Genomic DNA, 26,812 nt, shown 5'->3' with positions numbered 1-26,812 from the left:
TCGCAGGTAAACTTTCAGCGTATGACGCAGATGGCGACGGTGACTTCGATGTGGAGGACGCCAAAGTACTACTTGGCAAGTGCATTTTTAATGATGACCTTTTTGTGACCTCTACAGTAAATGTTGCTTGTGCATGACTGACTTGGTTTCTTTAGTTTGAGTACCAGTGCAAGTCCTCCGGTAGCCTCTTCACAGAGTTATATAACTCCCACAACAGTTGCAACAACACTACATTTCTGTAGTGAGATATAGCTGAAAACCAACGTAACCATATTGCTTATGATTGTAATATTGGCCACCAGCCGCATGTACAGTGCCTTCGGAAAGTATTCAGACCCCTTGACTTTTTCTAAATTTTGTTAGGTTACAGCCTTATTAAAAAATGGGGGGGAACAATCTACATACAATGCCCCATAATGACAAAGCAAAAACAGTTTTTTTAGGGTCCTGTTGGAAGGTGAACCTTTGACTCAGTCTGAGGTCCTGAGCGCTCTGGAGCACGTTTTCATCAAGGATCTCTCTGTACTTTGCTCCGTCGATCTTTGCCTCGATCCTGACTAGTCTCCCAGTCCCTGCCGCTGAAAAACATCCCCACAGCATGATGCTGCTTCACTGTAGGGAAGGTGCCAGGTTTCCTCCAGACGTGACGCTTGGCATTCAGGCCAAAGAGTTCAATCTTGGTTTCATCAGTCCAGATTATCTTGTTTCTCATGGTCTGAGAGTCTTTAGGTGCCTTTTGGCAAACTCCAAGCGGGCTGTGATGTGCCTTATACTGAGGAATGGCTTCTGTCTGTTCACTCTTCCATAAAGGCATGATTGGTGGAGTGCTGCAGAGATGGTTGTCCTTCTGGAAGGTTCTCCCATCTCCACAGAGGAACTCCAGAGCTCTGTTAGAGTAACCATCGGTTTCTTGGTCACCTCCCTGAACAAGACCCTTCTCCTCCGATTGCTCAGTTTGGCTGGATAGCCAACTCTAGGAAGAGTCTTGGTGGTTCCAAACTTCTTCCATTTAGGAATGATGGAGGCCACTGTGTTCTTGGGGACCTTCAATGCTGCAGAAATGTTTTGGTAACCTTCCCCAGATCTGTGACTCGTTATAATCCTGTCTCGGAGCTCTACAAAACATTCCTTCGACCTCATGGCTTGGCTTTTGCTCTGACATGCGCTGTCAACTGGGGGACCTTATATAGACAGGTGTGTGCCTTTACAAATCATGTCAAATCAATTGAATTTAACTCAGGTGGACTCCAATCAAGTTGTAGAATCATCTCAAGGATGACCAATGGAAACAGGATGCACCTGAGCTCAATTTCAAGTCTCATAGCAAAGGGTCTGAATAGTTATGTACATTTTTATAAATGTAGCAAAAAAAATCTAAAACCTGTTTTCACTTTGTCATTATGGGGTATTGTGTGTAGATTGCTGAGGATTTATTTGTATTTGATCAATTTTAGAATAAAGCTGTAACGTAACAAAGTGTGGAAAAAGTCAAGGGGTCTGAATACTTTTTGAAGGTACTGTATATACAATACTGGCTCATCACGGACACTTTCCAGTTCCCCCAATGCCTAGTCTAATAGCTCTTGTCCTGTGTGGCCTAATAAAGGGACTAATAAAGACTTAACCAATCAAAGACAAGGACTAATGACTGACTAAAAACACTGAGCAGGATTGGTTTCAGTACCTCTGTCCATAGCTGACAGCGACATTTCAAAGTTCTACACTTTCAGACAGCTACACTCTCAACTTTTAAAGGGGGTATTTTCTTGTCGCTCTTCTTATACGACTCTCTCTTTCCTGCATTACCATCCACTCTCTTCATTTCTCTTCCCTTCCCTCTCTCCATCCTCTATCCTCTCTCTCCTCTTCTCTTCCCCCTTGTTTTCCTCCTCTCTCTCGTCAGGCTTGACCAAAGAGGGCGGTGAAATTACTAATGAAAACGCAGATTCCCTAGAGGAAATCTTCGGTATTTTAGCCGAGGAGGGCTCAGATTGGTTTCACGGCTTCTTCACGTTTCTCTATGACGTGATCTCTCCTCCCGTAGAGAAGGTGGAGGATCCAGAGAGTGAGACAGCAGAGGAGGAGGGTGATGCTGGTACGTCCCAGAACGGTGCTGGGGTTCAGGGCGTTATATTAGACCTACAGGATCAGTAGTCAAAAGCTCCTGAGCTTTCCACTCCTAGCTTCCCATCCATGAGGAGCAGAACGAGACTAGTCTACTGGGTGAGGCCTAAGGTCACCCAAAGGTCACCTCGCCCCTCAACTCTAACTGGAGGAAATTGAAAATTGCGCTGGTCGTGTCAAAGGAAAGACAGTGTCTCTGTGAAAAGAATGTCTGAAAAGAGGATCTCATGTTTTTGTCCTCCTTGACTTTGGACTTGCTGCTATGGTGTCATTGGGAATATTGGCCTGGACTTAAAAATACTTTTATGCTTTGCACTTTTTCTAAGCTTTTGCACTACTCATTATCGTTGTGATGCACATATTCTTTGCACATCTTTGTTCTGGCTGAATGAATCATTTATGTGCTATTTAAATATTTTAATTTTGCCAGTTAAACTGAATTAGTCATTTCTGCTTTTAGACCATTGGTAAAGAAAGAAGGGATTTGAAAGTAATCAGTTAATCTGTACTCTTAAAAACAGTAATTCCCTTTAATCAGAAATGTCAATGAAGTATTTTATCTTTATAACCAACCACTGACCATCCGCATAACACTGTTCAGGCTTCTGATAACGTTCTATTTCGCAGTTTATGTGTCTCATAGTTTAATTCACAAAAAAGTGTGATGTCGTATCTTTTTAGCATTGGAACATTGGATACTGCAGTACATGCCGTTTTCTATCCTCAAACGCTTATTATGTCAGCAATGTTCCCCTTTGAATTAGCTTGCTGGGCTACTTGCAGTGAGGTGATCTTCATTCAAAACATGCTGTGTCTATTTGCACGGTCTATTCTAAGACTATGTCTAGCAGTTGTCTCGCTTTTCCCAGCAGTAGTATGTTAATTCAGTTTAGCAAGGATGACTACTTTGTCTAAATTCCTTTGACTCAATGGTATTAGGCCTACATCTGGAAAGGACTAACACTGAGTGTGTTGTTGGCGTGATGCTGGAATGATGCACAAATGCATTGTGAATGACCAAATGACCACTGAATTTGCAACTCTGCGGTGTTTTTTGCATTTCTATTTGAAGGAAATGTGTGTTAAACTGTAACTGCTAATAAACCACCATGCTATTATTGGATTGAAGAGAAGTTCCCATCTCTTGCCAAACAGCCCCACAAAGCTCAGCCTGAACCCCAGAGTTTAGGAATGTCGTCCACATTGACTTTAAGCCATGTGGGCTAAGTATTTACGGAGGGGTTTCAGACTCTGTTTTCAGTTTCTTTATGTTCCCAAGGTCACAATGACCAAGAGAGGGTGTATATCTGTTCCAGACTGGAGGGACAATAGGCCAGAGTTTAGGCCATTTTTTTTTATTAAAAAAACTATTTTAAGTAGGCCTATTGAAATATGTAGTACTAGTCTAATAAGATCTTGAGGTAAAATATCTGAACACTGCATTTTGTTTATTATGTAGTGAGGTAAAGTTTTAGCATCCGTCTAATAAATTTGACTTGCGGTGTTGATGGAACTATTTTATGTGTAGTGTCTACTATCTACAAACATGGGCACTATCAAAGATTATGGTCATCGACGAAGTGTTATGCCTTTTGTACAGGAGTGGATCATGACAGGAATAAGTGACTTCTTTCTGTTTCATATAGATTGAGCGACAGTGTCATATTTGCGGTATGATGCACAGTTTGCACTCTTTTGAAATGGCACGTACAGTCCCCTCCGACATGGTCCTTGCTGTGGCTAATATCTTTTTTTGTTTTTGTTTGTATGTTAGACGAGAAAGAGGTCAAAACTGCTGCTCCCAAAAAGGAAATGCTGAAAAAAGGTACTTCCTCCCGGTTGGTTGCTCCCTGTGCGTGTTGACTTTTGCCTACATTTGGAGTTTTTTTCTAAACTCCCTCGTGACCCTTAATATTGCCTAGTAAATGGATCAACCCTCAACAAAAAAACATACTGTGTCGAAATATGTGTCACTGTTGCTAATGGTTCTTCTTTCCTTTGACATAATTAGAGGACAAGAAAAAAGGTATCTTCCTTGAATTTCTTTTCCAGAATGTTTTTATTCTCTTTGGGAATAAAAGTATCATTTTTGTCTATGTGTGTGCGCGTGCGTACGTGTGTTTAAGTTGGAAAATTGATTTCTGGTGGGCATGACATGGTCACACTGTGTGAGAATCAACTTTCTCTCGACTGTGGCTCTTCGCTCTGTTTGCGTGTGCACCATGGATTTTTAAACAGCCCTTTGACAGACAGTGCAGCAGTCAGGGATCAGAGGTAGAAGACTTCATACGTGGAAATATTGTATCACTCACGTGGTGTTTTTGACCAAGAAGTAGGCCTCTTAACTTCATGCAACACCTCGATCAAAACTGTGATTAAAATTAGCTTGTGTTGCACTGTTGCCTCTCATTTTGAAGAGAGAGACGATAGTTTTGTCTTGTGTGTAGCCAACCAAGGCCCAAGTTTAAACTTGTTGTTCAAATGAGTATAGGTTGGATTATTGCTTACCGTCAATTTTAAATGGCACTTTTCATCTGTTTTTTCTCCATTCAGAAGAGTGGGGTCAGAGCCAGGGATCAGCCATTCTATTTTTACCTAGTCGGCTCTGAGATTTGAACCAGCAACTGTTCGGTTACTGGCCCAATGCTCCTAACCGCTTAGATAAGACGATCTGCAACTCGTACAGGCTGTTGTAAGGCTAAATTAAATCTCATTAATGGATTGAAGTAGTTCCCTGTTCAGAATAGATCTCATTCTTAAAAAATCTATATATAGTAATATATAGTTTGGTTACTTTTGGGTCTTATTGGACTTTTTTTTAACAAGCCTACATGAAAGACCATAAACTAGGCAGAGGCACAATAAAGGTTAAATTATGTCTGAATTTTCTTTAAAGCGGCACAATGTATTTGATTAACTTAAATGTGTTTTCAGAGACTGAATGACTGTTGACTTTGGTTTGATGATGCACTTTGCACTCTGGAATAGCATGATCACTTCTTCTTCAATTGACACACACTTAACTTTGGTTTCTCTTTGTCCCCTGAAAACATTTCAGCTGAGAATATTGTAGAGGTTCCCGTTCCAAAACCAGAAAAGACAAAAGGTAGCCTACTATTTAATGGTGGTGAGTCTGTTGTGAGTCTGTTGTATGAGTCAATTCTTGTTGACCATTGATGAAGCTAAAAAGCTCTTCCTTTCTTCATTTTTTTTTTTAAACAAGCCTGTGGATGCTATGACAAAAGTCAAACCTGAAGGTACTTAAACTAAATATCCAGTTAAAGTCCAGTTTCATTGAGTTTTAATCTGTCAGGAAAGTGGTAATGTGTGTTGCATATGCGTGTTGTAAATCATTAATACAATCATCAGTCATACTTTCAAGATGTTGAGTTTTGATTCTGTAGTGGTTGTTATAATGACACCTGTATTCATGCCCCAAACCTTCTGTGGGGCATGGACAAGGGTCAGAGGTACATCGGCCTAATGCTAATGATGTCTGTTGAGAAAGAAAGTATTTTTAATGACCTGAAACCCATGACTGTTTACACCTATACGATGGAGACATCCTTCTGCTCCACCTTAAAGCCCGTTTGTTTGCATTCAGGACGACTTCACATACTTGGGTCTAATTTCTCAATATTCTTAAGAGATTTTGGGTTAGGGGATGAAGAGGGTGGCTATTGTAAAGCTACTAGTGTGAGTAGTTGTTTAACAGTAGAGCTCACCATGGTCTTACTTCTGAGTAGTTTATAGGCTTTGTGGTCCTTTGTAGCCCAGTTGGTTGAGCATGGCGCTTGTAACGCCAGGGTAGTGGGTTCGATTCTCAGGATCACCCATATGCAAAACGCATGCACACATAAAAGCATCTGCTAAATGGCACATTTGTTCACATATGCCTAACTGCGTAGATGTGTTCCACCATTTTCACACACATTTTCTTGCTAATTACTGCGTTACATCTTTAATCCATTCCTAAATGGGCCAATTGTGTGCCGCCCTATGGGACTCCCAATCACAGCCGGATGTGATACAGCCTGGATTCCAACCATGTACTATTGTGACGCCTCTTGCACTGAGATGCAGTTCCTTAGACCGCTGCGCCACTCAGAAGCCCTTCTAATAGTTAGCCTAATTTCAGTTTGTGACAAAACAAGCAAGTGTATCAATCATTTTTACAAAAGCAAAAATGTTGTATTTCCAGCTGTTCGAAGCAGGTGTACAAAACCGAAAGTAAAAGATGCAAAAACAAAACTTAAGCATGGGAAGCATAGAAATAGCGCACATAGAACATATCTACCGCTTCTTAGACTTGCTTTAAATGAGTGTCAGAGTTAAGTGTCAGATCTATAACTCACATTTCTATGTGAATTTAATGGGGTTGCCCAAAAAGTTACATATTGCAGCTTTAAAGGTGCCTGAATTCTATCAACCATGGCTGTAATTTTATTGTGAAGTAGCTCTAATTCCTTGGTGTTTTATTACTGTTCTTCCTCCCTCAAATCAGATCAGAGTCCTGGAGAGGTGGCTTCTAAAAAGAACAGAACAAAAGGTATCAGCATGTTGCATTTGGTTGTTAGACGAAAGACGAAATATTCTTCTTCTGGTGTGTGATTGTTTTGCCTGACGTGCACTGACAACCGAATTTTATCTTTGCTTGCATCCCTCTTGGTTATTAATCATGACAAAACGCTGTATTGATAATGAAATTTAAGATTGATTGATTATCCAAATTAGTTGACCGATTAATCGGCATGGCCGATTTTATTAGGGCCGATTTCCAGTTTTCATAACAATCGGTAATCTGTATTTTTGGACGCTGATTATGGCTGATTACATTGCACTCCACAAGGAGACTGCGTGGCAGGCTGACTACTTGTTACGCGAGTGCAGCAAGGAGCAAAGGTAAGGTGCTAGCTAGCATTAAACTTATCTTAGAAAAAACAATCAATCTTAACATAATCACTAGTTAACTACACATGGTTGATGATATTACTAGTTTATCTAGCTTGTCCTGCGTTGCCTATAATCAATGCAGTGCCTGTTAATTTATCATCGAATCACAGCCTATTTCGCCAAACGGGTGATGATTTAACAAGCGCATTCGTGAAATAAGCACTGTCGTTGCACCAATATTTAGACTTAGGGATGCCACCCTGGATAAAATATGGAACGGTTCCGCATTTCACTGAAAGAATACGCGTTTTGTTTTTGAAATTATAGTTTCCAGATTTTACCATATTAATAATGACCTACGGCTCGTATTTCTGTGTGTTTATTATATTATAATTAAGTCTATGATTTGATATTTGATTGAGCTGTGGTAGGCAGCAGCAGGCTCGTAAGCATTCATTCAAACAGCAGTTTCCTGCGGTTGCCAGTAGCTCTTCACTGTGCTTCAAGCATCGCCTTGTTTATGACTTCAAGCCTATCAACTCCCGAGATAAGGCTGGCAATACTAAAGTGCCTATAAGAACATCCAATAGTCAAAGGTATATGAAATACAAATGGTATAGAGAGAAATAGTACTATAATTCCTATAATAACTACAATCTAAAACTTCTTAACTGGAAATATTGAAGACTCATGTTAAAAGGAACCACCAGCTTTCATATGTTGTCATGTTCTGAGCAAGGAACTTAAACTTTAGCTTTTTTACATGGCACATATTGCACTTTTACTTTGTTCTCCAACACTGTTTTTGCATTATTTAAACCAAATTGAATATGTTTCATTATTTATTTGAGACTAAATTGATTTTATTTATGTATTATATTAAGTTAAAATAAGTTTTCATTCAGTATTGTTGTAATTGTCATTATTACAAATATATATATTAAAATCGGCCGATTTAATCGTTATCGGCTTTGTTTGGTCCTCCAATAATCGGTATCGGTTTTGAAAAATCATAATCGGTCGACCTCTAATCCTAATACGTAATGTGTGCCATAATCTGAATAACCTTGTTTTTCCTGATGTGATTTGATTTGTTTGATTTAGTGGTGTTGAAATGACTGGAGTGAGTTGTTAGGATGAATCAACTCCATGAAGAGTTGTGGAATCATCCGCCATAAGATGTGCAGCATGTTGATTCACATGTTGAACTCTAGTCCGTTCGGTGTGTTTTTTTTAACACTTATTACCATGGATGTGATGTAATAAGAAAATAACCCGGAATGTGCTAACGTAGTACCAGCAGCAACAAGGTGAAAACTGTAGATGTTCAATCTCAGCCTTGTTTTAGCCTATTGTCCTAAGGCTATTTGATCAACTATAATATGTCATATGTATTGTAATAGCAGGACAAGCAAGCCATCCAGTCTGGGTGCAGAAGTAGCAAAACTGCAGAGGGAAGAAGAGACTGCAGCTGGAGATTGAGAAATTAATACTCAATCGGGAGAAAATAAAGATGGCAGGGAAATTACAATTAGAGTTTTAGTCGAGCGTGAACATTTTAAGCCCGGCCCGACCAGAGCCTGAGGAGAGACAGGTGGTCAATGCTCTGCGGCCCAGAAAGCCCAGGGAATGTTACATGTTGAACTCAACGAGGAGAAAGTGGGGGAGGAAATTGAACAAGAAGACAAAAGACAGGCTGAGAATATTCTTGCTAAAGAGGAGCAGGAGAGACAATTGGTCAGAGTGCTGTAGCTCAAGAGGCAAGAGGTGGCCCAAAGGTCCAGGAAATGCTAGAGGTTTAACTCGGAAGAGAAAAGAGAGGAGAGCGCAGGAGTAAGCAGAGAAAGAAAGGCTAGAGAAAGAGAGTGTTTTGAAGTAGTTCAAGGAGGGAGACGAATAAGAGGCCGAATAACTGTAGACTATACAGTCGCCTCAGCTTAATTTCCTACACTGGTTTGGTTGTTACTATAAAGCACCACCGAACTATAGCCTGCATATTGGAGTTTTTCTTCAATTTCGTGAGCAATGTTGTGAAGAGCGTCTGCTAAATGACTTAAATGTAATGTAATGTAACACCCTTTAGTGATCAATGGCTTTTCTCATGCAGGTTTGATGTTTTCAAATGATCAGATAGCTGATTGGTAAAGTGCATGCATGCGAAAGAGTCATGGCAGAACCACAATACCCAATTACAGCATGATTTGGATAGCTGATTCGGAGATCAACACCATAATCCTTGCATCAAGAGTGATGTCTATGAATTTGAATAGCTGAAACTTCTGTAATTTCTCCTAGAAATCTGATTTTAAAACTAACCTAACTATACTGCTAATCTTACACCTAACCCAATTTAATTCAGAAACATTTTTTCTGCTCCAACAAATTTTGGATCTTTTCAAAATGAACATGGAGTGAAATGTTGTATTTTCAAATAATTTGTGTGACAATTGTGAAGAGTCTCAAAAGTAGCGACTAATTCAAATAAGACTTAATTCAAATAAGAGTTACCATAGAACAGGCCCCAGTATCTGTGTGTTAATGTCAACGTTGAGTATGACGGCTCTCCTCTAATGCCCAGGAAGCGCCGTTAACTCCCATTAGACAGCTCTGCAAGTGTTATGTCAAAATACGTTTCTTAGTCACAGTATGGATTTTTGCTGAGCAACAGTCTTCATTTACTACCATTACAGCCGTTAATGTACTTGCGAAAAGTTCTAAATAAAAATGTACAAGCAACCAAAAAAAAACAACCTATTCGTTTCCCCCAAGCACAGGTCGAAGTCTACAACAGTTCAATACATTGGAGGTGCTGAAGGGGCAATTATTCGGTTGCTTGTGCATTCTTTTTTTTCTCTTTAAAAAAAAAATTGGAAGTACATACCGGCCGTAACGGGAGTAAATTAAGATAGTTGCTCAGCAAAACTCCATATTTTGTGAGTAACAAACATATTTTGACGTTAAAATTGGAGTTGAATTGGAGCTTCCTAGGCGTTAGGGACATCTCTAAGACACAGATACTGGGGCACATACATAACAATAATAATAAACCTCCTGGCATGTGCCACTGGCAGTGGGAAATAGGAGTGTTGACATACTGCCCTTTTAAAACAAGTTTCAAACCCCCAGAGCACCCAACAAGAGAACTTGGGAGGAAATTAAAGTCAGCATTAAAGGAACAGTTGAGAATGATCCATGAGAAGATTGAAGCTCAAAAAATTGCTGAAATGGCTTTGGCTGAAGTGAGAAGTATCCTGGCCAAAGAGGAGGAAGATAGACAATTGGTCAATGCTCTGGAACTCAAGAGGCAAGAGGTGGCCCAAATAGCCCAGGAAATGTTAGAGGCTCAACTTCGAGAGGAAAGGGAACAAGAAGAGAAAAGAGAGGCTGAGAGAAAAGCACAGGAGCAAGCAGGGAAAGAGAGGCTGGAGAAAGAGCAACTGGAGCAGTTGGAGAGAGAAGAGAAAGCGAGGCTGGAGAAACAGAGGGAAGCTGAGGAGAAGGCAGAAAAAGAGCAATTGGAGAAGGAAAAGCTAGAGAAAGAGAGGATAGAAAAGGAGAAGGCAGAGCTGGAAAGGATGGAGAAAGAGAGACTGGAAAAGGATCGAGCAGCCAAAGAGAAAGCAGAAAAGGAGAAGATTGAGAAGGAACGGGTCGCCAAAGAGAAAGCAGAAAAGGAGAAGATTGAGAAGGAACGGGTCGCCAAAGAGAAAGCAGAAAAGGAGAGGGTTGAGAAGGAACGGGTCGCCAAAGAGAAAGCAGAAAAGGAGAGGCTTGAGAAGGAACGGGTCGCCAAAGAGAAAGCAGAAAAGGAGAGGATTGAGAAGGAACGGGTCGCCAAAGAGAAAGCAGAAAAGGAGAGGATTGAGAAAGAACGGGTCGCCAAAGAGAAAGCAGGAAAGGAGAGGATTGAGAAGGAACGGGTCGCCAAAGAGAAAGCCGAAAAGGAGAGGCTTGAGAAGGAACGGGTCGCCAAAGAGAAAGCAGAAAAGGAGAGGCTTGAGAAGGAACGGGTCGCCAAAGAGAAAGCCGAAAAGGAGAAGATTGAGAAGGAACGGGTCGCCAAAGAGAAAGCAGAAAAGGAGAAGATTGAGAAGGAACGGGTCGCCAAAGAGAAAGCAGAAAAGGAGAGGCTTGAGAAGGAACGGGTCGCCAAAGAGAAAGCAGAAAATGAGAGGCTTGAGAAGGAACGGGTCGCCAAAGAGAAAGCAGAAAAGGAGAGGCTTGAGAAGGAACGGGTCGCCAAAGAGAAAGCAGAAAAGGAGAGGCTTGAGAAGGAACGGGTCGCCAAAGAGAAAGCAGAAAAGGAGAGGCTTGAGAAGGAACGGGTCGCCAAAGAGAAAGCAGAAAAGGAGAAGATTGAGAAGGAACGGGTCGCCAAAGAGAAAGCAGAAAAGGAGAGGATTGAGAAGGAACGGGTCGCCAAAGAGAAAGCAGAAAAGGAGAGGGTTGAGAAGGAACGGGTCGCCAAAGAGAAAGCAGAAAAGGAGAGGGTTGAGAAGGAACGGGTCGCCAAAGAGAAAGCAGAAAAGGAGAGGGTTGAGAAGGAACGGGTCGCCAAAGAGAAAGCAGAAAAGGAGAGGCTTGAGAAGGAACGGGTCGCCAAAGAGAAAGCAGAAAAGGAGAGGCTTGAGAAGGAACGGGTCGCCAAAGAGAAAGCAGAAAATGAGAAGATTGAGAAGGAACGGGTCGCCAAAGAGAAAGCAGAAAAGGAGAGGGTTGAGAAGGAACGGGTCGCCAAAGAGAAAGCAGAAAAGGAGAGGATTGAGAAGGAACGGGTCGCCAAAGAGAAAGCAGAAAAGGAGAGGATAGAGAGAGAAAGGGTAGCGAAGGGAAAGGAGAGAGCAGAGAAAGAGCAACAAGCCAAAGAGTTAGCTGCTAAAGAAAAGGAGAGAGTGGCGGTAAAAGGACACTTTGTCAAAGAAAAGACTGCAAAGGCCAAGGTTGAGACAGAACAGTTACCCAAGATAGAGAGAGAACAGTTACCTAAGGCGAAGGCAGGGAAGGAGAGCGCAGAAAAAGAGCCTCTACTCAAAGAAAAGATAGAAAGGGAGAGAGTTGTGAAAGAGAAAAGAGCCAAACAAGCAAAAGAGGAGATGCCAGAGAAAAATGCAAACAACTTCACAACTACAAGCAAGAAGGAAAAAATATTGGCTATCAAAGACCTTCTGAAGCCTAAAGCCACCAAGGTGAACAAGAAATGGAGCGTCACAGGATGATGATCCTTCAATTACAAAACCGACAACTATCCCCTCCTCCCTAAAGGCACTTCTGTAGATCTGCAGGGATTGGAAAGAGCTACGCAATGCAGTGCTTCTGATAGCCTGGATGGATTCTCTGACATATTGCCATGTTTCCAACCCCTTCAGATCTACACATGTGTCTAATGAGGAGGGGCTAGGAATTGATTTACATTTGAGCCAATATAATCGATGGTGCTGAATTTAAATTCACGTTCATGCCAATGCTAAATATGTTATGGCTGGTCTGTGGTGATCTGTGAAAATCAACTTTGGTTTTGGTCTTCGGTTCTTACAAATCAGAGCCTTGTCCTCCCCCTTTTGGTACGTTTTTATGGCACAATACGAATGAATGAAAAATATGCACTGAGTACAACCCAGCGGATAACATGTTATAGAGATTCCACTTGTGTCCAACATGTACCCTGATATATTTACACATACATACATACATGCATACATACTGTATAATCATTACAGAAAGATGGGTACCTGCACACTGATAAATGCTCCCATAGATACACCTGCGGAAGCATTCATTAAAATTGTGGGAGCATTCATTAGTGTGTGAGTCTTTCTTTCTGTCTTTCTTTCATTAGTGTACGTTCTGTACCCTTCACCTGCAAGTCACTGAATATACTACTTTGAAACTAGTTACAATGCAATATTATGCCATTTTGACATTTGTGTGTTTTACTGTCTTTCTTACATTGCTACAAATTTTAACATCATCCTATCACTTTCTAACATAAGTGTTAATGTCATAATAATGTCAAAAGATATTGAATTATATACAGACTAAAGACAAAGTATGCTCATTGGCTTGAAGTGATTGTTTTTTTTTTAGATTAGAACATTTAACAGAATATTTACCTGAGGTGCTGACTTGCTGCACCCTCGACAACTACTGTGATTATTATTATTTGACCCTGCTGGTCATTTATGAACATTTGAACATCTTGGCCATGTTCTGTTATAATCTCCACCCGGCACAGCCAGAAGAGAACTGGCCACCCCTCATAGCCTGGTTCCTCTCTAGGTTTCTTCCTAGGTTTTGGCCTTTCTAGGGAGTTTTTCCTGGCCACCGTGCTTCTACACCTGCATTGCTTGCTGTTTGGGGTTTTAGGCTGGGTTTCTGTACAGCACTTTGAGATATCAGCTGATGTAAGAAGGGCTATATAAATACATTTGATTTGATATTTATGTTAGGGCCGAGTGTCTGTGGGTTATCGTTCCACCCTTGTACTTGATAGATGAATTCAGGTCACTAATTAGTAAGGGACTCTCATCACCTGGTTGTGTAGGTCTTCATTGAAAGGAAAAAACAAAAACCAGCAGACACTAGGCCCTCCACGGAATGAGTTTGACACCCCTGGTATAAGGTGTTTCTCAGTGAGTTCAAATGGCTAGCGTAAATTTGCATTGCCACACAGATTTGCAAACAACGAGTGCTATAAACTGGGTGGTTCAAGCCCTGAATGCTGATTGGCTGACAGCCATCGTATATCAGACCATATACCACAGGTATGACAAAACATGTATTTTTAATTACATTGGTAGCCAATTGATAATAGCAATAATGCACCTTGGGGGTTTGTGGTATATGGCCAGTATACCACGGCTAATGGCTGTATCCAGGCGTTGTGTCATGCCTAAGATCCACCTTTAGCCGTGGTATATTGGCCATACACCACACACCCTCAGGCCTTTATGCTTAATTGAAAACTATGAAATGTGTGCTATCAGCTGTCTTTCTTTCATTCGTTTTGAATTGAATCAAATTAGTGTCTTTCTACTCTTTGCTTGCTTTTCAGTTATATGCTATTTAAATGTTTTGTGTTAACTTGATAGGTGTTATTGTATGCTGACAATAAGATTGACTTTTGCTTTCTGAAGTATGGCCTGGGCACTTCTTTACATATTACTTGAAACATCTCATGAAACAAGGCCGTAGCTACATTTTCTTTTCGTAAAGACTTGATGATGCCTTTTTTTTGTGCAAGTGTGAAACTCTGTTTGAAACAACATACCAACTTCTTGGGGTACTCTTTTTGTCATTTACCAGTTGTAAATGGTACATTTGCTGTATTTTGTTACTGCTGTAAAGTTCATATTTAGAAATTGCATGACAGAAAAAATACTACCTTTTTAAATCTTTGTTTTTATGTTTGTGTCTGTTGTTTGAAACAGCCTTGATGTATTTTCATAATATGATGTAGGCCTTTTCTTGCTTTGGTGAAACTAAAATCTCACTAGGTACTGGCAGTATGGATGAAGTTGGTGTATTTTGTTAAATCGTGTCATTGCTGACATTGCAATGATGCCAGATAAGTAAAGCTTTTGTCCTAAAGCCACTTTGATTATTAAAGAGCTTTCCTCAAATTGGCGTGTGTGCTCTTTCAATCGCAATAATAACTATCTATGGCAACTTTCATACAATATATTGTAGCCCAATCCCAACATGTTTCATATGTACAGTACTAGTCAATGTTTGGACACAACTATTCATTCAAGGGTTTTTCTTTATTTTTTACTATTTTCTACATTGTAGTATAATAGTGAAAACATCAAAACTATTAATTGACACATATGGAGTCATGTAGTAATGAAAAAACTGTTAAACAAATCTATATATATTTTAGATCTTAGATTCTTCAAAGTAGCCAGACTTTGCCTTGATGACAGCTTTGCACACTCTTGGCATTCTCTCAACCAGCTTCAACAGGAACGCTACTCCAACAGTCTTGAAGGAGTTCCCATATATGCTGAGCACTTGTTGGGTGCTTTTCCTTCACTCTGTGGTTCGACTCATCCCAAACCAACTCAATTGGGTTGAGGTTGGGTGATTGTGGAGGCCAGGTCATCTGATGCAGCACTCCATCACTCTCCTTGGTCAAATAGCCCTTACACAGCCTGGAGGTGTGTTGGGTCATTGTCCTGTTGAGTAACAAATGATAGTCCCACTAAGCACAAAACACATAGGATGGCGTATTGCTACAGAATGCTCTGGTAGTCATGCTTGTTAAGTGTGCCTTGAATTCTAAATAAATCACAGACAGTGTCACCAGCAAAGCACCCGCTACACCATCACACATCCTCCTCCAAGCTTCAAGGTGGGAATCACACATGCGGAGATCATCTGTAGATCTACTCTGCATCTCACAAACTCTGCGGAACCAAAAATCTAAAATTCGGACTCATCAGACCAAAGCACAGATTTCCTCCAGTCTAATGTCCATTGTTTGTGTTTCTTGGCCCAAGCAAGTCTCTTCTTCTTATTGGTGTCCTTTAGTAGTGGTTTCTTTGCAGTAATTCGACCACGAAGGCCTGATTCACGCGGTCTTCTCTGAACAGTTGATGTTGAGATGTGTCTGTTACTTGAAGTCTATGAAGCATTTATTTGGGCTGCAATTTCTGAGGCTGGTAACTCTAATGAACTTAACCTCTGCAGCAGAGGTAACTCGGAGTCTTCCTTTCCTGTGGCGGTCCTCTGTGAGCCCATTTCCTCATAGCGCTTGATTGTTTTTGCGACTGCACTTGAAGAAACATTCAAAGTTCTTGAAATTTTCTGTGTTGACTGACCTTCATGTCTTAAAATAATGATGGACTGTCGTTTCTCTTTGCCTGTTTGAGCTGTTCTTGCCATAATATAGACTTGGTCTTTTACCAAATAGGGCTATCTTCTGTATACCACCCCTATCTTGTCACAATACGACCAATTGGCTCAAAATCATTAAGAAGGAAAGAAATTCCACAAATTAACTTTTAACAAGGCACACCTGTTAATTGAAATGCATTCCAGGTGACTACCTCATGAAGCTGGTTGAGAGAATGCCAAGAGTGTGCGAAGCTGTCAAAGGCAAAGGGTGGCTACTTTGAAGATTCTCAAATATAAAATATATTTCGATTTTTCTTAACACTTCTTTTGGTTACTAGATGATTCTATGTGTGTTATTTCATAGTTTTGATTCCTTCACTATTATTCTACAATGAGTAGGTGTGTCCAAACTTTTGACTGGTACTTTATGTACTATATGTTCTTCACTTGAGTAGTAGTAGTGACCTATTAACTCAGATTGCCAACAGCCGTGATGTGTGATTAATTAACTGTCAACGTTGACATTGCTTAGGGCAGGCCAGGACTGTGAAGGGTCCCCTTAAAATATCCATCCAATAATCCAAACACCATGAGGGGGCGTTAATAGTTCTGAATGTCATGGAGTTGAAGATGCCATAGATTCTGCTATGGGACTGATGGCCCATGGAAGTATTTCCATACCTGTTGGATCAGGCACTGTTACAACATACTGTAAACCCCAGTCAGTTGTATTCATGTGACTTCTTTCATTTCCTTTTCATTGTCCTCAGTCATTTATTTACTTCATTTTTTAGCCTTTCTCTTTCCTCTTTGGTCATTATCACTTCTTGTAAAATGCACCTTATGTATGTTCTCAAATCATATTCTTGTTCTCAAGTCATATTCCTGACAGTTGAAATTGATAGTCTTGTGAAATGCAGTTATTTTTTGGATTGGAAATTCTAGAGTTGTGTGGTGGTGAGAAATGGGCTATTTTTTTGACGTAATGTTTCACATGCCCACATGAACATTTCCAAACGAACAGGAGTGAAGGAGAGGCCGGTTTCTCTGGTGCAGAAGGAAGCCAAGGAAGAATCTGCTGTGGAGGAACAAAGTAAGAACACACCTTATTGAGACAGATTGGTACCTGCACTGAATCCCACAAACTTAAATGTCCCTTCACATTTGCATACAGCCATGTATTATCTTCCGTATACCACATACCCAGACATGATCTTCCTACTCCAAAAACACAGATGCATAATGTGAGCTACAATGAGGATGTGATGTCAAAGATGCCTGTGGACATATTCTCACCAGTATTGTTTCTTTTGGAGGGGGGGGGGTTAGGAGACAGGTTAGACTGGGTGTAGAATGGATTAGGGTGGCTGTAAAGGTCACTCAAATGACAGCCTCTTGGCATATGGGTTTATTTGTTTTCAGAAAAGGCATTTGTCCTGTCCTATAGCTAACCATCCATTGACCACATATTCTCAGTTGATCATAAAAGCATCTTAAAACGCCACCAAGGGTAGAATAGGTGCGCTCGGATTAGCTCATCCAATGCAATGTACTGGGTGGGCGGGTTTGCAGTAGGACCAATGAAATGACCCACAACCTGTACACACATTCTCTAGTCTGGTGGTGGTGTTTGGTCAGAGACCATCACGGTAGGAAGATATTTGAATGGAAAACGTATGCATGACTTCCTGCCAGCAGAATCCCATAGAGCTACAATGACCAACTACGATGGGGTTGTGCTACACTGCCTGGACATACAGTCCAATAGCAAAGTGACTTGTGATTTGTATCTTGAAGATCAGTAAAACTCCACCTTAAGACCGATGCGTTTCGACAAACATGGCTTCATAAGGATATAGTCCTTGGCCTAAACTAATGTCCTTTAATTGTAAAATTCAACTTTTAGCCGAGCCCATTGTGAAGGAAGTCATCCAGACAACAGAGGGGACTGAGGAAGAAGGTCAGCTTCCACTGAACCCATCACAGGAGCAGCAGGCCCCTGAAGGTGAGAGTCCGGACGCAGTGGGAACTCCAGCCAAATCAGAAGATGCAACTGAGGAATCTTTTGAGGGGAAACTGGCGGTTGAGGCAGGATCGTTTGAAGCAGAGGCTGCTGTCCAGGTAGAGGAAAGTGAGTACCCCTCTTGAAACATTGTTCATCCTTCTCCCACCAAGAATACAAAGAGTGCCAGTATCACCTGGTAAATATTGCCACGGCTCATACCAACTGCTGTTCAATTTCCTCCAGGTATAGCTATGCACTATCCCACCAATGTGCCCATCTGTTGGCAAACAGTTTGAGGGGAGATGCGTACTGTGTCCCTTCATAAAAATCCATTCTGTTGCTGTGCTTCATTACAGATTTATCCATTAAGTTTCGTGTGACTGCTTATCCTGAGGGGAATGCAATCAAAAGCTGCTATTGCATAAACCTGCTTGGCCCAGTGGCCCGTCTCATTTTCCAATTAGAAACGTTGGTTAAATAGGCCCTGGATGTTGATTTGGGGGCCATGAAAACCACATGAACAAAGAAATTGCAATTGGGTTGGTCAAAAAGAAAAGCAGGGACCACCCGAAAAGGCAGCAGGAGCAACTGCACCAACTCATGCGACAACCTTAAAGGGGCAATCTGTAATTCAGTAACAAAGGGTTTTATAATAACAAAGGGTAACACCACGGTTTATGTGTGTATGTATGTATGTATATATGTATGTATGTATGTATGTATGTATGTATGTATGTATGTTACATTACAATGTGTGTTTGTAACTCATTCGCACATTCATACTTACATGAGTCAGTTTTGCATGACATTTGTTTAGAGGATGAAATCGATGCCATTAACATGAAAGGTGAGATATTCGGTATGTTTTGATTATTCATTGGCCAAACACAGAGTTTTCTACTCTGTCCTTCCTTGCCTTCTCCTTGATTAACTGGTCTTAACTGTGACCTTGCATTTACCAGGAAGCATAGCTTATTGCAGTGTGTTTGTTAGATGTTTTGAATGGTCTGTGAATAGTTAGTTAGTGTATTTATGAAGTGTCTTGCAGAAGAGTCAAAGCAATTTACTGACAGGCCAGGCTCTCAGGAGACACGGGAAGCAAGTGTGCTGTACACGCACGATCACGCACGCACACACACACACACACACACACACACACACACACACAAACCAATGTGTTATCTTAGATCAGTCCTCCTTAACCATGTACAATATAAACATGCTTATATGGCACTGAAATCAAATCTTTAGTATGATTACAATTGCAATACAATGCAGAGGCTGAATCAGTCCCAGAACCAGAGGCTAATGTGGAATCTGTTCCGGAACTGGAAACTGTCCCACAACTGAAAGCTGAAGCTGTCCCAGAACTGAAAGGTTAGGAGTATAACAAGTCTTGTACCATAGTCTTAAACCATTGTTTTTTGCTGTTGACGTCATGATTTTTGTCACTAAATTGGTGAGCACTAGTTTATTCTCTATCCAATCTTTTCTATAAACCTTTTGTTTTTTCTAAGAAAGTCATTATGCTTTTTAAGCCAGACGTGTTTTTGGGGCTCAAATGTGTCTTCCTTTATCGTGTAATGTTTTTTCCACCATGCTTTAGTTTGATGAATCTGAAAAAGCTTTATTTAATATTTATTTGCGCTGCTACTGTGTTGATAGCATTCATAGCATTCTTCTAGCTGCCATTTTCTTCCCTTTGGGTCATTCCACCTCAAAAAGCACAGGAAAGAGGATTTCGACACCCACCATTTCCGATTGTTCTGAAATCGTTTCAGTAGTTAAAAACAGATGATTAGCATTCCTGCAACATTGTTTTGTGGAAATATAATTTGATCTCTGAGAAATTAAGCTAATTGATTGCACCCAAATTGGACATTTTAAATTATAGGACTCATATAATATGCAATAAAAATAGTACCCGATATCTGATTTGGACCCCAAATTCTAAAAATAAATAAGACAAGGATTCCAAAGAAATTGTCAAAATTCACCCACGGACCTCCGACACCCCACACCAATCCCACCCCAACAATGAGTATCACTTCTCTATGTCTGATAAGTAGTATGGAGCTGCGGCTCAGAGTATTGTTTCTTTATCCTATATAATGCAGTCTCTGTGAATTTGGTGATGGGTTTTTTTTCTGTTCAGAGAAATTTGTCATTAGGTTTATGTCCCGGTTCTGACCACTAGATGGTGCTGTTCCTTCTATTAGGTAAGGCACATTTTACCATGATGTATACCATGTTAATGATATCTGAGTGAGAGTGCCTGCGTTCTCGGTCGTATTCAGCCATGATTACTACAAGTTTAGATGACTGGCTAGACTAACTGACCAATCTAAACATTGTTAGCTGACATGGCTGATTGAGTGACTGTCAGTGACTGACATAACAAGAGAAAAAGTACTGATGCACAACCAAATTTCGAAATTGCACCCTGTGTATTCTACTATTCCAACTCTAACCAGTAAGTTGAGTGAGTTCATAAAAAATATATATATATAAAGTACCAGTCAAAAGTTTGGACACAACTATTCATTCCAGGGTTTTTATTTTATTTGTACTATTTTCTACATTGTAGAATAATAGTGGACATCAAAACTATGAAATAACACAAATGGAATCATGTAGTAACCAAAAAAAGTGTTAAACAAATCAAAATATATTTCATATTTTAGATTCTTCAAAGTTGCCACCCTTTGCCTTGATAGTTTTGCACACTCTTGGCATTATCTCATCCAGCGTCATGAGGTAGTCACTTCACCTGGAATGCATTTCAATTAACAGGTGTGCCCTGTTAAAAGTTAATTTGTGGAATTCCTTTCCTTCTTAATGCGTTTGAGCCAGTCAGTTGTTGTGAAAAGGTAGGGGTGGTATACAGAAGATAGCCCTATTTGGTAAAAGACCAAGTCCTTAATATGGCAAAAACAGCTCAAATAAGCAAAGAGAGACGACAGTCCATCATTACTTTAAGACATGAAGATCAGTTATTACGGAACAATTTAAGAACTTTCAAAGTTTCAAGCGCTATGAGGAAACGGGCTCTCATGAGAACCACCACAGGAAAGGAAGACCCAGAGTTACCTCTGCTGCAGAGGATAAGTTCATTAGAGTTACCAGTTTCAGAAATTGCAGCCCAAGTAAATGCTTCAAAGAGTTCAAGTAACAGACACATCTCAACATCAACTGTTCAGAGGAGACTGTGTGAATCAGGCCTTCATGGTTGAATTGCTGCAAAGAAACCACTACTGAAGGACACCAATAAGAAGAAGAGACTTGCTTGGGCCAAGAAACACAAGCAATGGACATTAGACTGGTGTAAATCTGTCATTTGGTCTGATGAGTCCAAATTTGAGGTTTTGGTTCCAACCGCCGTGTTTTTGTGAGACTCAGTAGTTAAACGGATGATCTCCACATGTGTGGTTCCCACCGCCGTGATGCATGGAGGAGGATGTGTGGGGGTGCTTTGCTGCTGATACTGTCAGTGATGTTTTTATTTTATTTATTCAAGGCACACTTAACCAGCATGTCTACCACAACATTCTGCAGCGACACAATCACCAACCTCAACCCAGTTGAGATGGTTTGGGATGAGTTGGACCTCAGAGGGAAGGAAAAGCAGCCAACAAGTGCTCTGCGTATGTCTGAACTCCTACAAGTCTGTTGGAAAAGCATTCCAGTTGAAACTGGTTGAATGTCAAGTGTGCAAAGCTGTCATAAAGGCAAAGGGTGGTTACTTCGAAGAATCTCACATAAAAAATATATTTTGGTTTGTTTAACACTTTTTTTTGGTTACTACATGATTCCATATGTGTTATTTCACTGTTCTGATGTCTTCACTATTATTCTACAATGTAAAAAAAATTAAGAAAAAACTTTGAATGAGTAGGTGTCCAAACTTTTGACTGGTACTGTTACGGTTTTCTTCTGGTGAAAGAGAGGACCAAAATGCAGCGTGGACCAAAATGCAGCGTGGTTATTTATAAACATCTTTAATAAAGATGAAAATACAAACAATATACAAAAACAATAAACATGAAAAACCAAAACAGCCCAATCTGGTGCAACAGAGACAGGAACAATCACCCACGAAATACCCAAAGATTATGGCTGCCTAAATATGGTTCCCAATCAGAGACAACGATAAACACCTGCCTCTGATTGAGAACCACTCTAGGCAACCATAGACTTTCCTAGACAACTCCACTAACCACAATCCCATAACCTACAACAACAAAAAACTAGACATAACACACCACATAAATACCCATGTCACACCCTGGCCTGACCAAAATAATAAAGAAAACACAAAATACTAAGGCCAGGGCGTGACAGGTACTGTATATATAATACTTTGCTTTTACTTTGACATGTCGCAACAACCCATTAACATAAGTGGTTTGTGACCCATACTTTAAGAAATACTTACCTAATAGCAGGAACAGCACCATCTAGTGATCAGAACCTGGTAATGTCAGGATGTGGGATGGGACATAAACCTAAACTTCAATGACTAATTTCTCCACAGGGGGAAAAAAACATCACCAAATTCATCAGAATACAACACATAGGACACATAGGATGACGAAACAATACCCTGAGCCACAGCTCCATACTTCTGGTCAGACGTAGAGAACTGATACTGTATACGTGTTGTTGGGGTAAGATTGGCATGGGGCGTTTGGTGGCTTTTCACCATTTCTTTGGAATCCTTATGTCTTACTCATTGTTTAAAAAATGTGGTGGTCCAAATTGGATGTTATGTACTAGATTTATTGAATATTACATGAATCATATAATTTGGGTGCAATCAATTAGCTTAATTTCTCAGAGATGAAATTATATTTCAACAAAATAATGTTGCAGGAATGCTAATCTTACCTGTTTCTAACTACAGAAACAATTTCAGAACAATCAGAGATGGTGGGTGTCATGGCTTGCTGAAATGACATGGAATGATCCTTTATTATGTCTTTCAGGAAATGCAGAGGACCAACCAGAGGATATGCTCAAATACAAAGGTACGTGTTCTTTTGATATGGATTCCTATGGTGAACATGAGCTTTCTAGATGAGCAAGGGGTGACCAACCCTGCTTAGAGAGCTAGCCTGCCGCAGGGTTTTGTTCCAGCCCTACTCTGACACACCTACTTATTCTACTAATCGGCTGAATCAGGTGTTTACGTGTAGAAATGGAGCAAAAGCCTTCACACTCAGAATCTCTCCAGGATGGTTTGCCACCCCAGCACGGTAGTATTGTACTTATTCTCCTCAGTTGGCATTTGTGTTGCCCCACCTAGCCCTGCCACTGAAACTGTGTCTAGCTTTTCATTCTGAGTCACAATGAGTGACTCATCTGGAAGTCCGTTTAGAGTTGAAAATAAGAGGGATTACAGTTTGCTCTGCAATTTCATTGAGAGACAACATTGTAATTTTCTGAGGTTGCACCCACCCACACACACACATGTTGAGTGATACAACCAATACCTCACTTTTATGACGTTCTGTTCTTCATTTCAGCCAAGAAGAAGAATCCTAAACTCCTGAATACATTTGAGAAAACGATCAAGGCGGAAATTGACGCGGCTGAGAAGTTACGTAAAAAGGTAGTCTTATGTTGTCCTATTTATAACACTGTGTGATGTTTTTAATTAACATGCTCTTATCTTGAAAGTAAATGGATGAATCAATGCTGATCTGTTGTTTCCCATGTCTTGTTTCGCCACCCAGGGGAAAGTGGAGGAGGCTGTCCGGGCTTTTGACACTCTAGTTCAGCAGTACCCCCAGAGTCCAAGGTGTCGCTATGGGAAAGCCCTGGTGAGAACCAGTCTAAATACTGTAGCATGCCATTCTCCTGGTTTATTTTGAACTGATTAAACAAATATTAACCCTTTATCAAGTTAAACACTAAGTGTGTTTATCAAATCTTAAATAATGTTTACTATGATCCTAAAAAATGGGTGAAATGTTCTGGGGCCCATTATGTATGTCCAGGCCGAAGATGACCTGGCAGAGAAGATGCGCAGCAACGACATGCTGCAGAAGGCCCTCAGCACGTACAAGGAGGCGTCAGAGCTGCCCAACGCCACGCCTGACCTTATCAAGGCCACACTGAAGAAACGGGCCGAGCGTCAGCAGTTCTTAGGTAACCTACAGGGCCAAGGGTGCTGGAGTGCCTACACACACACACACATTACACCGTACATTTTTCTTGTGTACTTAGTTTGAAGACCATTGCGCGACTCCAATTGTCATTTGGTAAATTGGTTGTTGTAGTGGTTGCCTTTTCGATTAAATTTAGTATTTAATATAATTCATTCAGTATTTTGAAATACTTTCTCTAATTGAGATTACTGGGGATTGTGGTTGTGTGCATAGAGTGTGTTGTGACACCCTCCCTCTCTCTCTCTCTGGTGTAGGTCGTATGAGGGGTGCCTTAGCCACGTTGGAGAAGCTGGTACAGATCTTCCCTGAGGACATGGCCCTGAAGAACGATCTGGGCGTGGCTCACCTGCTCATCGGAGACAACAAGAGCGCCAAGAGGGTCTACGAGGAGGTGAGCCGTGGTCCAAGTCATCACCACTTTGGGGTTTCCAAGCATTTATTTTTTCTGGGAAATAACGTGTTGAAAATGTAGTGATTTTGCTTTGCAACACATCTTCACCTGGTCTGCTTCAGTAAACACATTACTAACAGAATCTTAATTTGCAAGATTACATGTAAATGGAATGTATCTAGCATGACATTTTCAGCACGGAAATGTCAATGAGTGTCACGATAGAATGTTTAAATAACAATTGACGATTTCTAAATGATGTGTCCCCTGCTAGGTGTTGGCCATTGCACCAAGTAACGGCTTTGCTAAAGTCCATTACGGCTTCATCCTCAAATCAGAAAATAAGATAGCAGAGAGCATCCCATTCCTCAGGGTGAGTACTGTAACCAATCATGCTCCCACAGATTCAAACCACTCTTTTGATCCTGAAACCACTCTCTCTGCACTGAAACCCGCCTCCCTGCACTGAAACCACTCTCTCTGCACTGAAACCCGTCTCCCTGCACTTAAACCCGCCTCTCTGCACTGAAACCCCTCTCTCTGCAATGAAACCCCTCTCTCTGCAATGAAACCCCTCTATCTGCAATGAAACCCCTCTCTGCACTGCAGGATGGTTTGGAATCAGGGGACCCTGGCACAGACGACGGCAGATTTTACTTCCACCTCGGAGACGCTTTGCAAAGAATGGGAGACGACAGTGTGAGTTAAGATCAAACTCAGACACCAAGCTTACACCAATACGGACTCCACACCAGCAGTATTCACTAGATACATGTAGTAACTTCACAGAGTATGATATCAGTATGACTTATCGTGATAGTATTTTTCCTCTGACAATAAGATAAAAGAGAGTATTTAAATGTACCTTTTATAATATGAGTTCAAATGTGTTGGTCTTGGAATACTACAAGCACAACGGTCTTCTCCTCTTCCAGGCCTACAAGTGGTATGAGAGAGGGCACCAGAGAGGTCACTTTGCCTCCGTATGGCAGCGATCTCTCTACAATGTGGACGGTCTCAAAGCCCAGCCATGGTGGACGCCCAAGGACACTGGCTATATGGATCTAATCAAGGTAATGTAGATGATGACAACTTGTCTCATCTGTTTGTCTTTTCTCCCTGATAGTCACAGATTTCTAGAGGGAGCACGTCCTCTCTTTTCCTTTGATCTGTTCTGTGACAGCGTGGGCAGAAACATGGAGGGCTGTCTCCCATCTTAAAATAGTCAATTGTTCTTCATTTGAGTTTTGCCTGGTGTAAAGCTGTGCTTGGACTGACCATAGAGATATAATAATATGAATAATGTGGGTCTATGTCATAGACCCTGGAGAGGAACTGGAGGACCATTAGGGACGAGGCCCTGTCAGTGATGGATAAAACCACCGGCCTCTTTGTTCCAGAAGAGGAGAACCTCAGAGAAAAAGGGGAGTGGGGCCAGTTCACACTCTGGCAGCAAGGTAAACCAATCAAACACTTCACAACTAGCAACTGGCAAGTCCCTATGTCAGAAATACACTAAATGTAATTGAATGGAAATAATCATAAGTATAGGTTTAGTGATGTCTGAACCTCGCCTCTAATTCCTTGTTTCTCTTCTTCTGTTCCTTGCAGGCAAGAAGGCAGGGGAGTCCTGCCACAGTGTTCCAAAGACCTGTGGCCTGTTGGAGCGCTACCCAGAGGCAACAGGCTGCAAGAGAGGACAGGTAGGTCACCCCACCACAGACGTGACTGACATGCCAACTATCAGACAGATGGACAGACAGCCTGGTCCTGCAGGCTCCTACTGGAGATAGCCTTTGTAACTCCATCTATGTTATGCTCACTGATATTTCTCTCAATTTCTGTTGTAAAAATAGGAAATGTTTGTTGTTTTATTTTAGGTTTTCATATATTAATTGTCAGAATGCATTTTTTAAAACATAATTCATATTTTATTTCAGCTCTGTTTACTTTCTCTGGGTGTATGACTGCCTCTCTGTCTCTCTCTCTCTCTCTATTTCTATATTTCTCCATTTCTCCCTGGGTTCCAGATCAAGTTCTCGGTGATGCAGCCTGGTACTCACGTCTGGCCCCACACGGGGCCCTCGAATTGTCGCCTGCGCATGCACCTGGGCCTGGTCATCCCCAAGACAGGCTGCAAGATCAGGTGCACCAACGACACCAGGTAACATCTTCCACAGCCATCAACGTCATCCCCTTGTTACATCTAACAACATCACCCACTTGTTAGTTCTTGGTACAGTGTAAGACTGACCATTTGAGTGCTCTGTACTTGATTGTCACTCAAGACCAAGTGTAGCTGAAAAATGTTTGAACTGTTATGTCGATTTTGTGGACTGTCAGTCCTTGCATCCATAGCTCTGTCTGCGAATTTGAGTGGTTACATTTCCCCAG

The 26,812-nt window shown here is 41.1% G+C and overlaps 1 protein-coding gene across 13 annotated transcripts in view; it reads left to right on the top strand.

Annotated features, from left to right (window-relative positions):
• The window catches only part of unm_hu7910 (un-named hu7910), a 41,261-nt gene that overhangs the window by 11,583 nt on the left and 2,866 nt on the right, over nucleotides 1–26,812 (top strand). For 3 of the 13 annotated variants that reach the window (XM_065019387.1, XM_065019391.1, XM_065019386.1), the window contains 6 exons: nucleotides 7–75; nucleotides 3,899–3,949; nucleotides 4,136–4,150; nucleotides 5,183–5,251; nucleotides 6,629–6,673; nucleotides 10,144–14,636. In XM_065019387.1, coding sequence (XP_064875459.1) covers nucleotides 7–75; nucleotides 3,899–3,949; nucleotides 4,136–4,150; nucleotides 5,183–5,251; nucleotides 6,629–6,673; nucleotides 10,144–12,233 — 2,339 coding nt within the window. In that variant the 3' untranslated portion in view covers nucleotides 12,234–14,636. Of the gene's footprint in view, nucleotides 1–6; nucleotides 76–3,898; nucleotides 3,950–4,135; nucleotides 4,151–5,182; nucleotides 5,252–5,344; nucleotides 5,382–6,628; nucleotides 6,674–10,143; nucleotides 14,637–16,876; nucleotides 16,946–17,758; nucleotides 17,984–19,135; nucleotides 19,235–22,842; nucleotides 22,885–23,382; nucleotides 23,469–23,592; nucleotides 23,680–23,856; nucleotides 24,008–24,281; nucleotides 24,419–24,692; nucleotides 24,792–25,027; nucleotides 25,118–25,353; nucleotides 25,492–25,739; nucleotides 25,876–26,029; nucleotides 26,122–26,448; nucleotides 26,583–26,812 lie in introns of those variants that run through there. The other 10 variants (XM_065019393.1, XM_065019396.1, XM_065019397.1 and 7 more) reach the window with 10 other exon arrangements.

The sequence above is a fragment of the Oncorhynchus nerka genome, linkage group LG6 (genome assembly GCF_034236695.1).
Source record: "Oncorhynchus nerka isolate Pitt River linkage group LG6, Oner_Uvic_2.0, whole genome shotgun sequence".
Classification (NCBI taxonomy): Eukaryota; Metazoa; Chordata; class Actinopteri; order Salmoniformes; family Salmonidae; genus Oncorhynchus; species Oncorhynchus nerka.
Note: the sequence above shows the minus strand (reverse complement) of the source record. Positions and strands in the feature narration are given on the sequence as shown.